The following is a 14,812-nucleotide window of genomic DNA, read 5'->3' on the forward strand; positions in this document are numbered from 1 at the left end:
TGTAATTGCAAACAAAGGTTTCTGTACAAAATATTAAGTTCTGCTTTTCTGATGTAACAAATACTTATGTCATGCAATAAAATGCAAATTATTTACTTAAAAATCATACAATGTGATTTTCTGGATTTTTTTTTTTTAGATTCTGTCACTCACAGTTGAAGAGTAGCCTACCTATGATCAAAATTACAGACTTCTACATGCTTTGTAAGTGGGAAAATCTGCAGTGTATCAAATACTTGTTCTCCCCACTGTATCTTTAAATGCAAATGAGCTGCTGGCTTTCCAGAAGAGGGTAGAGCCTTTACAGCTGGGGCCTCAGACACTCTGCCAAAAACTAAATGATTTATGTGGATTCAAAAAAGGAGTGGGTGGATTTGTACACACACTGCTGACATATTTGTTCAAAAACCATGTAAAAGTGAATATTGCTTAATAGGTCCCGGTTAATAAAAAATATATATATTTTGGGTAATTGTCATTTGAATTTACACTATGGTTCAAAAGTTTGTATTCGGTAATATTTTAAAGAAATTAAAACATTTATTTAGCAAGGACGCATGAAATTGAATTGATCAAAGTGTCAGTAAAGACATTTATATTACAAAATATTTCATTTTTAAACTTTCTATTCATCCAAAAAATCCTGGAAAAAAAATTATCATGGTTTCCACAAAAATATTTTTTTTTCTAAATTGATAAATAATAATAAATAAACATTTTCAATAGGACTGTACCTGTAACAAAGCAGAACTATGAATGGAATGAAATTCAAACACCATTAATATTTAATTAACTTTTATTTTATGGACTTTGGCAGTGTACTTAAGATTGACTAAAGTGTTAGTAAAACAAAAACAAACAAAAAAACACACTAACACCATGATCAACACTCTCAGCCTTTTATTTCATCAGGCTTGTTGTCAGTGAGGAACTTTCCATGCAGTTCAATAAAAAACTCAATTCATAATGCCTAGAAAAAGCTTCACTAAAACACTGACATGTGAAACACCCTTCATTATGCTTTCTCACTCAAACATCAATGCATGATGCAACACACATCACAACTGCATTTTGACCCTATGGGGGCTATAAATACAAAACTATCAACGGATTTATTTGATATTGGCCAAACTTGGATGGGCCTATTCCGATCAAAATCACAGATCAACTTGTAAAACATGTTATTGGAGAAAAGAGCGATTTCTTCAAAGTTACTCAGTATTTTCCAATGTCAGTAAAACACCAGACATCTCAAACACACCAAGAGCATGTCCATCTATTTCCTCTAGGTGGGTTTGATTTGTCAACATGATTCACGTGCAATGGAGTTTATTAATTGCAAGAAAGATTTCTAAAGGGAAAATCTGAGCAGTCCAACATAAAACTGCTAGGAATGTGTCAGGTCCTTCACCACTGCATAAAGTCGAAAGCCAAAGCATTTCCTGGTGTGAAATGAACCGGAGGGTCACATTGCACAAGTCACTTTTCCTGAGGCTGGTAAGTAAAGAGTGACAACTTGAGGTGTGTGACAAGTACCCATCTTTCAAATTCATGTGTCCCATCGTGAGTGTCTTTCTTGGCCAACACAGAGACCCAGCAGACGATGTCAGTGACGTTAACCATCCGTCCTTGATGACATCAGAGATTATGGCCATGTGATATGTTGAATCTTTTTCTTTGAATCAGGTGACTTGATGTCCTTCTGCCACAAACAAATTAAAAAAAAATTAAAATCAGAAAACTTAAATTCACACACTGTCAAGACAATTCACAACCAAATCTTACTCTTACACTACATCACAGATTTCCATGGTGTTAGTGTCATACTCACAGCAGTGTCATGTTCTCCGTCGCTGGGGGACGAGCGCTTTAGTTTAGACGTGGTGTTGTTTGAATGTAGCGAGGAGTTGGCAGCGTTCGAGTGGTTGCAGGGGCTTTTGGGACTGGCCCCCGGCGACGACACCGGCGTCCTGTTAGAGGAATTTGAGGAAGAGCAGTTTGTAGAGGTCCCAGTGAGCTTGCGTATGGGGTTCGTGAGACTGATGCTGGAAACGGGGGGCTTTATTCGGTCTGTGGTGACAGGTGCTGCTGAAGTATCAGCTTTCTTCAGCTTCACACCGCCAGTGTTAGTAGAGCTGCCGTCAAACACAATCAACGGCCTCTTCCTGCCACTGTCAGCGCTGGAACTGAAACAAAACAGAGTTATATTATATTAATGAGAGAAAACACGTTGGACATTTTCATGCAGTTACACAACAGTCATATGACTACTTTCTGTGAACAAAACAAAATTTGTTGTTTAGTGTTCACACACACACACAAAAAAAGACTTCCCCACTGCTGGTCTTCTCAAATACATTTTTCTTTTAGTCCACATTTTCAGAGCTTGTATTAAGTTTAGTTAAAGCCACAATATGTAACTTTTTTGCTTTAAAAATAGCAAAAATCACTATATCTATGTTATATATTTTTTTTTTGTGTGTACTTACATTATCCTGACTGTTTCCAACAACTTTCAAACCAGGAGAAATTTGTAATTTAATTCGAGAAACGTCCCGTTTCTTTATTTCCGTTTTGTCGCCGTCAATGGCGTCATATCCGCGTTGTCCCTGGTTTCCGCTCGTACTGCCATGGCAACCAGAGCTATGAACCAGAGCCCTCTGATAGTAACCAAAGCGACTGACGGTAGTTCGCAATGTCTATTTGCACGCTGTTGTTGTTTCGTTCAAACATTATGGACCATGGCAAGCAGACTTTGGATACAAAAGGAGAACTAAAACGAGAATCAATATCAGCGCGGTGTTTTCGAGATGCCTAGAGCTCCCATAGACAGTAAACGAGAGCTCCACGTCCGAGACTTCGACCGCTTCTACATGTACTTTATTAAACAGGTGAGCACATTTACATAAAACTAATCAATGTTATATAGCTCAACATGATGAAATGTTAGAATATGATCTGCATGTTATTCTAATGTTGATCTAGCTCACTGCTAGTCTCATACAGACAAACTAACACATACATTTCAACACATTCAAATGCAGTTTAGTGTGATAGTGTAATGTTAGACCAAGTGAAACAACGCTGCGTTACCTCACAAGTTTAATTTGTCTAATAAACTGACCTGTGACTGTGAGTAGTAATTCTGCACTCGCGTGTAACGTTAGTTCGGTAGAATGAAATGTCCATATTCCTTATATGATAGCTGATAGCTGTCTCTTAGCAATCCCGAACTGCTTCATATCACAGTCATGGTAAAAGCATCGATGTATTCAGTCATCCATAAACATTATTAGATCCATAGATTAGATCGGTCGGCTTGACGTTGACGACAAGATCCATAATTCTTAGCAAATGTTGCGTCATCAAACTACGCCTTTGTTATTGTAAATAGGTTAGCGACCCCTAGTGGCGAAAAATTCCATACTGTACGTTTAAAATACATGAAACGAGTTTTGTCATCAAAGGTCATCAAACCTGATGTGAAGCACTTTTGAATCTGAACACAGACGACAATGAGATTTCAGAGTTTAAAGTCAACATGAAACTGAAGTTGTGATAGTCTTTTCTTCCCTATTGTGACTGTAAAAAGAAAAACTAGGGCGGGACTTTAATTTTGTCCATGGGGAATTGATTGGATGGTTGTGGCTGTGATGTCATGTGAGTGACAGGTTGATCCCGCCCTCACGCCAGTAGAGAATGATTAAATCTTTGATTTAAGATTACAAGGGCACAAGAATTTAAATAAATAAATAAATAAATAACGATGTGGATTGTTAAATCGCTTATAATAAATAGCCTACTGAAAAATTCCATTAAAAAAAAGATTTGACCATTTTGATTTCATGGAGAATTTAAGCAAAGGGGAAGAGTATAAGTATTACAAAGCGCTCTGTCATACTTCAGTCAAATATTTTTGGAATAATAACTGTTGTCCAGGGCAACACTGTATAACTGATCACTCATCTGGGAAACTGCTTGTGTTCCTTCTGTACAACTAACATGATAATCAATGATGATGATGATGATGACAAAAATAGATTATAATAACAGACATCCCACCCTGCAAAAACGTATATCCGTAGCAGCAAGGGTGTAACGATAAATTGTTATGCGATATGTATCGGTGGTGTAAACGATTTAGTCAGGATAGAGTTAGTTTTGTCCAAGGCTCAGGTTGACTCTATTTATAAGGTACAGTTCACACAGAAATGTAAATTATGTCATCATACCCACTCTCACGTCGTTTCAAACCTATACGATTTTCGTTCATCTTCGAAACACAAATGAAGATATTTTTTATGAAACTTGGGAAATTTCTGTCGCTCCATTTAAAGTCAAATCCTATACAACTTAAAAGATAAAAAACAAATGTCAAAAATGATATTGTAAAAATAATCAAGCGGTCTAATCCAAATCTTCTGAAGAGACACGATGGCTTTATATGACGAACAGATTTACAACGTAAATACGTTACAGTACTACTGTGTAAACACGGACTTTAAATGAGTAATTGACAGATTTTTTTTCCTTTTTTTTTCTATGAACAAAAACTGTAAAGTTTGGGAATCGTCATTTTGACACGCTTTGCGATTAGAACTGTGATTGACTGTATTGAAGCGCGCACACCCTTGAGCGGCGCTCTCAAAGTGAGCGCGCACACATCATTTAAAATCATTCTTGTCAGGCAAGTGCATTATTAGCGGGAGAGGCGGGACAGCATCATCATCATCATCATGACCATCATGACCTGTGTGAGAGAGTACAGTACCTGTGCGCTCTGCTCCTCTCCATCCTCCTCCCCCAGCGGCTGCTGGGCAGATCTCTCTGCGGGAGAGGAAGCACATGTCGCAGGTACAGACCTGTCAGCCGGTCGCGGTCCTCATGATCACCCACTGCTATCTTCCTCTAAAACACAACGCAGGCATGACTCGTTTGCTGCTGTTCAATGACTGTTGATGTATTCATTCTTCAGATTTCAGGTATATTTACTGTCTGATAAATTTATACTATACAGAAAAGACGCACGGAACAAAAATAACCTAATTATTATTATCATATAAGGAACAAGAAGGTTATGCGATGTGGCCTACAGTAACCCGACTGGTTTCATGTGGCTCCGAGTCTCACCTCATGTAACATGAGCTGAATGAACTCTTGAGAAAGGAGCTCTGGGTGAAGCAGAAGGTCGATTTTGGAAACATCTCCAGCATCTGATGTGGGGTTTCTCGTTCTGTCACCCCTGTGCGACGCCATATTTCTCAGTCCATTTCCGGAAAGCGCAGGAAGAAGTTCTCTTGTTCTGCGCTTATGTGAGAGACGTTTCACATCACATGACCATTACTGCCACCTACAGTACAATGTGTGCTAGGGCAGAAAGAAACCTCAGCTAAATAAAGAATGAGTCGATGACAATGACTCAATTGTCATGACTCAAACCTGACGAAGTTATATCATATTTACACATGCATCTGCACATAGATTTACAGCTCAGAAAGAAATGAAATCAATGTCTGGCCAGACAATTAACAGGCCAATATTTGGCCATTTACAAATTATTAGCACTGGCTGGTAACCATGTCCACTTATTTGAATAAACATTTTGTTTATGTATTGTATAAAATAAGAGTTTGTTTCACTTCGTCGATTATTTACATTATTTCAGCAATCTACAACTCTGCTCTTTTAACATTGATATCAGCCTTGGCAACCAGAAGATGCCGGTCAACCACTTTTTTTTTTATTTTTTTTTTAGTATTAACAGATATGAGTATTGGCTTTTTATATAGACATAGTTCCCAAATTACTGATAAAGAAACCTAATTAAAATTTCTCTGTCCCTGTCCCCAATCTGCATTTCTCGCTTAACTGATATTTATAAAAAAGAATGCACTCCAAATGGCAATTTCAGGAATGGTGAAAATACTAAATGAGAGTATCTATAATGGTAGTTTTATGCAATTTTCATAAGCAAAATTCTTCAGTTGAACTTGACGTGTTGTCATGATACTGGAATACTTTGATACAATACCTTGAAAAATATTGATATTCAATACCATTTTCGATACCACAGGGAAAACTGCCATATATATTTTTATTATTATCTCATAATTCTATGATAATTTGGGTAATTTTGTTGCAATAGCTTACACACAGAACAGGGAGGCTTTATTTGAAACTAATCAGTAAGTAAATCATCAGTAATAAAATAAAAACAAATGAACAAATTGCAAAGGAGAGCACAAATAAAAGCAATTGAATAAATAGATTAAATAAACAAAAAAATGAAATAAACATGGCTTTAAGTTTTTAAGGTGGGTCTAACAGTAGTATTCAGGTAAGAAATACAAAAAATAATAATAATAAAGTAATCAAATATAAAATAACACGGTATTATCTTCACTGTAAAAATAGAATAATGCTTATAATTAAAGTCACAAAAGTTATTCAATCAAGAGCAGTGAGTGTCACTTTAAGAGCTTATGCACAGATCCTATATATTGTTTAATTCATTTACATTTAAAAACTGACTGTGTTCACCTGAATACTCACCAAGACAGGCATTCTGACATAATTTTGTGTGTTTGACCGTTTAAGCGCAATAAGCCACAAAATAGAGCTTATATCTCATATAAGCCTCTTATATATCAATGAGTAGATGAGTAGAATTATGCGAAATACCTGCAACCCCGCGCTGAAATTCAGTACCTGTAACATCAACACTTCAACGGGAGCAAATGAGAGGAGCGATTGAGAGGAGACGGGTTTGTGGTATAGTATCGATACTGCATAAAAGGAGTACTGGAACCGTTTCCAATATTTCAACATCAATATGTATCGAAATATCAATATTTTTGACAACACTATTGATATATGAAAACTGCAAAAGCAAAATTCTTCAGTCAAACTGATAGAACATTATAGAAGTGAAAATGGTCTTGGTTTAAGGTAGTTTTAAGCTAGATGTAGCTGGTTTAAGATGGTCTTCCAGCCTGGCCATCAAGAGAATTGGCACCAAGCCTTCTAAAGCTAGGAAGACCAGCCAATCAGCTTAGTCTGGTTTTAGTGGGTTTTTTTTTTTTTTTTTTTTTTTAGCATGGATGCAGTTTCACTTTGGGCATTACAAAATGTGAATGTAAATAATGACCACAAACAAAACTCCCTCACCTAATCATGAATAAATTCTACCAAACATGTTCAGTAAATCACCAGTTTAGATACTTTATTTGCCAACCTGTAAAACCTTTGCCAACTGAAATAAAAGAAATTCAGTTCAGGACCCAGTTCAAGAATATATGAGAATATTGCTTTGATGAATTTCAGACAGCTAATGCTTTTTCCTTCATCACTGCAGTCTATGATAGGAGGAGGTATTTATCAAGTACTCAATTAATAAGCGTTCTCATCTCCATGGGATTTCAAGGACACAGTCCCTTGAAACCAAGTGTGTCATATCTAAACATCATCTTTCATTCTTGGCTTGTCAATTTTAAACATCCTTTGGTGCGAATCCTAGACTGAAGACTGGGTCTCACTGCTGCACACATAGATGTTGCTGGGTCTTATACGCCTACGACTTCGTCCGGGAATCTTGGGACAGAGATGACAAGTCTTGGGCATAAACTCCAGACAGGCCTCACGAAACTTTCGGATTCTCCAGCAATATATCACAGGATTGAAAACCGCTTTTAGGTAACTCAACCACAGCGCCCCGATGCTGACGGGGTAAAACGCCGGGCTGAGATAGAAGCGTCTACTGAACACCGCCAGCAGGCTCACCACCGTATGTGGCAACCAACACACGGAGAAGCCGATGAAAAGGATGAGGATGGTGGTGAAGGCCCTGGTTTTGAAACTCATGTCCACATTGACTTGGGGTCGCTGAAGACCGGTTAAACCCAACTTGCTGACAGGGTTGATGGCGACACTGCCTTCGCTGGTGTGATTGTGGATGCGCAGCGCGTTGCGTCGCACCGTGTTGAGAATGCACAGGTAGGAATACAACATCACACCGAACGGCACGAAGAACACCGCGACAGCTAGCAGAACCGTGTAACCCCGGTCCGCCAGCGATTCGCTATATCCCAGAATGCATTGCGGCACTTGTGCGCCGATCCCGGCCGTCCTCCAGCCGATCACGGACGGTAGGGACACGCAGAGCGACAGAGCCCATGACGCGGTAATGAGGATTTTCGCACGATGTGGCGTTAGCTTGTCCTGCCGCTGAACTATTATGAGGAAGCGATCGACGCTGATTATCAGAAGGATGGACACACCTTCCAGAACAAATAACCAGTACAACATGACGGACACGCGGCAGAATCCCACTCCGAAGCTCCAGTCCGTAGTTGCGAGAGTGACGGCGGTGAATGGCATGCATAGCAACGACAGCATGATGTCAGAGAAGGCCAGCGTGGCCAGGAGCAGATTAATCGCTGAACGCATGGCCGGTTTCTGATACACTATCAGACACACAATAGCATTGCCGAGGAAACCGATGGTGATCATGAAGATCATGATGGCAGCCAGTGCCACCCTGAGAGTGGTGGGCATGAGGGCAGTATCAGCCTCTTGCGTCTCAGTTTCTATTGGTTCAAGAAGGCCACACCCCTCCAGTGAGCTGCCATTACAGACGAACATGGCAGCTGTTACCAGGTATCATCCATTCAAGCCTGGAAAGTCATAGCTAAACCACCGCCATGGTTATGTGAGCTCCCGTTAAGAGAATTACTCTCCACACTGAAGACATTGTAAAACATTACCTGCAACAGAAGACCAAAAGTGTGAGTTATATTTAATAACAATACAAACTTACACTAGCGTATGATTCAATTTTTTTTTAATCAAATCTAACATAAAGTTTGCATACTTTTACTTTGTATACTTGTATAGTGCTGGGCAGCGATTAATCGCATACAAAATAAAAGTTTGTGTTTACATAATATATGTGTGTGTACTGTGTATAATTATTTTGTATATATAAATACACACACATACATTGTGTATATTTAAGATTTTTTTTAATATATAATATAAATTAGTATGTATAAATATACAGTATATACATGCAAATATTTCTTAAATATATACATGCATATGTGTATTTATTTATATATACAAAATAATTATACACAGTACACACACATATATTATGTAAACACAAACTTGTATTTTGGATGCGATTAATCGTTGCGCAGCACTGATACTATATATATATATATATATTAGTGATGCACCTAAATGAAAATTCTGGGCCGAAACCGAAACCGAAAATTTAGGATGCACTTGGCCGAAAACCGAAACTGAAGCCGAAAATGGCTTCTTTTAAAAACGTATACTTATATATATATATATATATATATATATATATATATATATATAATTGCATTTAATGGATCTGAAATAAAAAATCACAATATAATAAAAGTTTTATTAACAGTTACATAACAAAACATAAAATATTTTTAACAATAAATATAAATAATAATACCAAATAATATTATTCTTCAAGTTTTGTGCTCCATCAAAAAAAAAAAAAAAAAAGTTGTGAAAAAAAAAAAAATCCACAATTTTGGAGATTGTGTGTGTGTGTGTGTGTCAGAGCCTACAGTTGCTGTGTGACGCGTGTTCGCTGCGGGCGTATCGTGACGAGCTGGACGCGCTCCGAGAGAAGGCCGTTAAAATCGATTCCCTATTTTCGTTTTCGAAACTTGTGTTGGTTGGTCCGATCGATTGTGCAATAAGTGACAGCCCTCTGACATGCTTAATCTTTGATAGGCAGACGCGGGATAACAGCTCGACCGTGAGTGAAACCAAAATCGGATGGGAGGAGCTGGTGACATTTCATTTACGTTTTCGGCTGTTTTTTTTATTTCGCCCCGAAACCGATAATGCCATTTTCGGCCGAACATTTTCGGCGGCCGAAATTTCGGTGCACCCCTAATATATATATATATATATATATATATATATATATATATATATATATATATATATAATTAGGGCTATCGTTACATTATATGATCATGCTCTTATTCATGCAAATGCTTTTAAACCATTCAAGCGTGATAAGACACAAAAGAGAACGCAGTGCAGTACTGATGAGCAATATGGTGAGCATCTACAAACCACAATCATCGTGTTTACAGATGAAAGAGGGAATGATGCTCACTCAGAGGATGCTGCTGTTGCCATGGTTACTCTGGGTTGTTCTTTGCTAAGGATAGTGCAGATATAAAGGGGGATGTAAATTCCAAAAATGCATCATATGTTTCATGTCATCATCTGACACCTCCATTGCCCTAGAAAAGACACATAGCAGGACACAGTTACACATGGTTAATGCAATATATTTTCTACTCTGTGTTCCATTTATCAAATTGAAAGGGACAGTTGACATTAGGGTGGCATATATTGGGATTTTTCTCATTCAGGTCTATAAATGCTGGTGACAATCTATTAAAAAACTCCCATGTAATGCCCATTACATATACAATACAATACTTGGGGAAAGATTTTTGGGTACAGTGTGGATGAGACAAACAGAAATATGCAGGATGTGGTTATGTAGAAAGAGATATACCATATGTAAAAATATAAATACATAATAATGGACCAGTGGAATAAAAATGGAACCAGAATAAATATAGTATGACATACAGTATGTAAATAAATGTAAATATGAAAATAAACCATATTTTGGTATACTTAATGCAAGCTCTGTACTATGAGCTGACAATAACAATACCTGTCTTGTCAACCTGGTAAATAGTCAAATGTTTAGCAGCAACATTCTGCTGTTTTTCAGACCTCAATGTGTTCATTAACACTGGTGTCCATGTTGTCACCCATAGACTAACCATCAACTTAAGTGTTAGAAACTAGAGATTGACCAATATTGCTTTTCTGACCAATGCCGATAATGAATAATTGTATGTTGAAATGTCCAAGTGCCGATATAGAGAACAGATATTTTTACTGTGTTATTTTTGTTTTTCTTTGGACAGAATCCTAATCACACCGTGTTGTCCAGAGGAGGACTGGTCCCCCAACTAAGGCTGGTTTCTCCCAAGATTTTTATTTTTTTATTTTGCCGCCTGATGGAGTTCGGTTTCCTTGCCACTGTCGTCTCTGGCTTGTTTAGTTGTGGACACTTAATATTCAACAATATTATTGATCTGACTGTACTGACGCTGTTGTAACTGAACTGAGCTGGACAATGAGATCATTTGTTGCAGAACTGCTTTATAGATGAAATGAACTAATTTAATAATTGATGATCTTTTTACAATGGAACTGAATCCACACTGAACAGACTTCAGCTGAACAACAGCCGAAATGCATAATTTTCCTGTTATCACTGTAAAGCTGCTTTTGAAACAATCTGTACCGTATAAAGCACTATATAAATAAAGGTGACTTGACTTTACACAATGATAAATAATATATAAATAATAATCATTAACAATAAAATAATATGCATTATTATTATAATTTGTCTAACCTGTTTAGTTGCAAAGATGGTTGATGACCCTGAAATTGTTGTTTATTTTCATGGCACACTATTACATTACTATTCCTATTCGATCATGGCACAATATATATTTTGACATGCTTTAAAGTAGGATATGTAGGCTACAGCATTTCTATAACACATATCATTTAAGCACGAATGCTTATGCGTAAACATTATCCAAGCTGTTTCCTATTAAACAACGTTAATGGTGATATTGGGTTCTATTTTTTACAGAAAAAAATCCCACCAGATGGAATTTATCGGTGCAGCTAATTCTACAGAACCAATTTAGTGTACATATCAGTAAAGGAAAATAATCTAACTAAAAACAGGCAATCTCAAATAGAAAGACTAAAAAACGAAGAAATTCACATAAAAAGCAAGCAAACAAATGTATTCAGAAAGATATTCATGGGTTATTCATAACAAAATTCTTATAAAGCAGCGGATATGTGGCAGATTGAGGCAGAACTGCTAGAATAATTGTTTACAAATGCACAAAACATTCAGAACTGAATGTTTTCCAATTGCAGTTATGCATCACACGATAGGAAACAAATAGGCTATATTAGAATTTCATTATTTCGAAAATGTCTAAGCGTGATATGCATGACAATTGGTATCACTATCGCACCCTTGTGAATTATGCATTGATCACACGATACATGTCACTGATGAAACATTACAGTTCACGTGCACTGGCGCGCTAAGCAGATGTGATGTAATTCGCACAGTCAGATTGTGTGATTTTACCTCTTTATCTACTGAAGTCCGTGTATCTGTTGGGCGGTGAGCCGTGACAATCCAAAATAGATGAAGGACAAGATGTTGTTGTGGCTGCCCGTTGTAGTTTTGATTTCAGTCAGAGGACTGCCATTGTTTCCACTGATGCGATTTCTTGCTGCATGAAACACATCCGTCGGGGCGTGGAGCTCTGGAGGTGTGACAACGGCAATCAATCACAGGCGGCTATGAGCTTCATCCTTGAGGGTTTCAGAGGTAGCCTACACGGATGACAAACTGCATCAGGAGATCTTTGACGTTCTCAGAAGAATAAAAGCTCAATGGTTCAACCAAGGACCAAGCCTCTATAGTTATCAATAATGTTTTGGCTGCGTTGGGTTTTTGAGTTACCCTGGAAATCCAGAGTTCTCGCGAGAGCACAATTTGAATTTGAACACCTTAATCTTCTCTACTTTTGAATCTGTCTATAGAAAAGTCACAGTAAAAAAAATAAAAAAATAAACCTTGGGTTATTTGTTTAACCCGACCGTTAGTTTACACATATTGGGTCAATATATTGGGTAATTTTTTTAATCGTTGGGTAATTTTTAGTAATAACCCGACTGTTGGGTTAAATAGCCTACGGTCTCCGCAGCGACGGTTACAATTTTAACGGTTCAGTGATACAGCCTACACAAATGTAACTGCATCATTGGGTTGTTTTTAACCCAGTGTTTTTTTTTAGAGTGAAACTGGACTTAAAGCTTTTGTTGTAGACAGAAGGCAACATGTCTTTGAAATTTGAGCATTCATCTTTTTTTTTTCTTTTTTTTTTTCTTTTTTTTTTTTTTAGCTCTATTTTCCTTTAACACCTAGCCTGGGAAAACCCAGACAACTTCCGACAATTTTAGATTTGCTCTGCAAGTAGTCTGGCAAAGAGCCCATTCAAGCCCATTCCAAATCGCGGCACCAATCAGAAACGTTGTGGCGGGCTTTACACAATGACGATCGCTCTGATTGGTTTTAGGTCTATCCAGTTGCGCCCAGACCAAGTGGCAACATTCTAATCTGAAAAATGAAGCCTACCCGGAAGTGCGAAAAACTGCAATACATCGAAAATCCGCTAGGGGCAGGTCCCAAAAGGGAGCAAATGTCCATACACCCCAATGTTAAAATGTCCGTTTTCACAGCATAAATTCATGTTTTTACAGGTTGGTCCCATGGACTTTTATTGTATTTTTCGATAGGTTCCGAGTGCCTGACAACTGTGAGGGGGGTGAATTTTTTTCAAACTCGTTAGTTTAGATCGTATTTAGATATAAAATGTATGACAAATAAGGGCTTGATTGACAGCTTGATTGACAGCTGACAACGAGCATAGGCTGCGCCCAGTGGAATTCCTGAAATTTGACGTCTCGGCCATGATCTGACACAACAAATCATACCTGTAAGTTATCCTTTCTGAACATTTGTATTGAAATATGGCGCCGCCCATACCCCCCATAAACGGCCTCAAAACCGTTCTTCAGAAGTCTATGGGTGACGTCACAGACGCTTTGTCCATATTTTTTACAGTCTATGGCCCAGACGCATTTGAGCGACGTCCGTTGGTGAAGCGCAGCAACTTTTAAATGCATTATTATATTCAAATTGCAAACACATGAGGACAGTCTCCATGAAAGACCCACTGGCAGATGAACGTACTACTACATTTCTCTCCGAAACGGTAGGAAATTAAATTCGATTTAATGGAGGATTTTAACTGTGACAAGATGATTGACAGGGCAGTTTACGTGACAGGATGCACGCGACAGATCCGTCCGATAAAGATGATGAAGTAGTATGTCCCAAAGCTTGCCTACTTTTTTGCAACACATTCAAAAGTATATACCTTTTCTTCACAAAAAGAGTACATACTTTTATGGCGTAGTGTAACTTAGGCGAATTGGGACGCAGCATTATGCCTTTACACGATGACGATCGCTCTGATTGGTTTTAGGTCTATCCAATTGTGCCCAGAGGCATTTGAGCGACGTCCGTTGGTGACGCCCCTTTGGAAATGAGTTATTAATTAAGCTTTGCCAGACCATAATTCAGTTACTACTGAGAATGGTCTGGTTTTAACCATAGACTGTAAAAAATATGGACAAAGCGTCTGTGACGTCACCCATAGACTTTCTGAAGAACGGGTTTGAAGCCGTTTATGGGGGGTATGGGCGGCGCCATCTTGGAAAATCTTGGGAAACCCTAACCCCGCCCACCTTCTGACGCAGCGCGCGTCACTCAGCTCGCTCTGCTACTCCGGTTATCTCTGTGTATATTTTAGGCAACGAAATATGTTATAAAACACCATACTAACTCTTTTCGTTTTCATTTAAAGAAATCTTAAACATTATAGCCACACAAATGTGGTTCAGGCAACGCGTATTGATTATATTCACTGCACATAACGTTTGCCTATTTATAACAAAACGAAATATAAAACACAAACCTGCCTCTTTTCGTTTTAAATATAATATAAAAATATTAAACATTTTAATATGGTCCAGGCAATATGTGCATTTGTACTAAACA

General features: G+C 37.9%; 2 protein-coding genes across 3 annotated transcripts; both read right to left on the reverse strand.

The window, feature by feature from the left end:
* Window positions 1–778: 778 nt before the first annotated feature.
* Window positions 779–5,293, reverse strand: cUnh2orf49 (chromosome Un C2orf49 homolog). The gene is made up of 4 exons (XM_082175885.1): window positions 5,131–5,293; window positions 4,772–4,908; window positions 1,832–2,186; window positions 779–1,702 (listed from the first exon to the last, which is right to left on the reverse strand). The coding sequence occupies exons 1-4, from the start codon at window positions 5,254–5,256 to the stop codon at window positions 1,646–1,648; spliced, it is 675 nt and encodes a 224-aa protein (XP_082032011.1). The 5' UTR covers window positions 5,257–5,293; the 3' UTR covers window positions 779–1,645.
* A 1,745-nt stretch (window positions 5,294–7,038) lies between these two features.
* On the reverse strand, window positions 7,039–12,639 carry gpr45 (G protein-coupled receptor 45). Of its 2 annotated transcripts, XM_082175859.1 has the most exons (3): window positions 12,269–12,639; window positions 10,172–10,301; window positions 7,039–8,762 (listed from the first exon to the last, which is right to left on the reverse strand). In XM_082175859.1, the coding sequence occupies exon 3, from the start codon at window positions 8,638–8,640 to the stop codon at window positions 7,513–7,515; it is 1,128 nt and encodes a 375-aa protein (XP_082031985.1). In that variant the 5' UTR covers window positions 8,641–8,762; window positions 10,172–10,301; window positions 12,269–12,639; the 3' UTR covers window positions 7,039–7,512. The 2 variants fall into 2 exon arrangements, with proteins under 2 accessions (XP_082031985.1, XP_082031986.1); XM_082175860.1 differs by lacking the exon at window positions 12,269–12,639 and having other exon boundaries at window positions 10,129–10,189.
* Between the last annotated feature and the right edge of the window lie 2,173 nt (window positions 12,640–14,812).

Source organism: Leuciscus leuciscus, assembly GCF_965113295.1.
Source record: "Leuciscus leuciscus genome assembly, chromosome: 7".
In the NCBI taxonomy this organism is placed as follows: domain Eukaryota; kingdom Metazoa; phylum Chordata; class Actinopteri; order Cypriniformes; family Leuciscidae; genus Leuciscus; species Leuciscus leuciscus.

Coding starts and splice junctions, on each gene's coding strand:
- cUnh2orf49 (XM_082175885.1), bottom strand. CDS start 5,256: ATGGCGTCGCACAGGGGTGACAGAACGAGAAACCCCACATCAGATGCT. Junction 4,909..5,130: donor TTCAGCTCATGTTACATGAG/GTGAGACTCGGA, acceptor GTTGTGTTTTAG/AGGAAGATAGCAGTGGGTGA. Junction 1,703..1,831: donor ACGGAGAACATGACACTGCT/GTGAGTATGACA, acceptor TGTTTGTGGCAG/AAGGACATCAAGTCACCTGA.
- gpr45 (XM_082175859.1), bottom strand. CDS start 8,640: ATGTTCGTCTGTAATGGCAGCTCACTGGAGGGGTGTGGCCTTCTTGAA.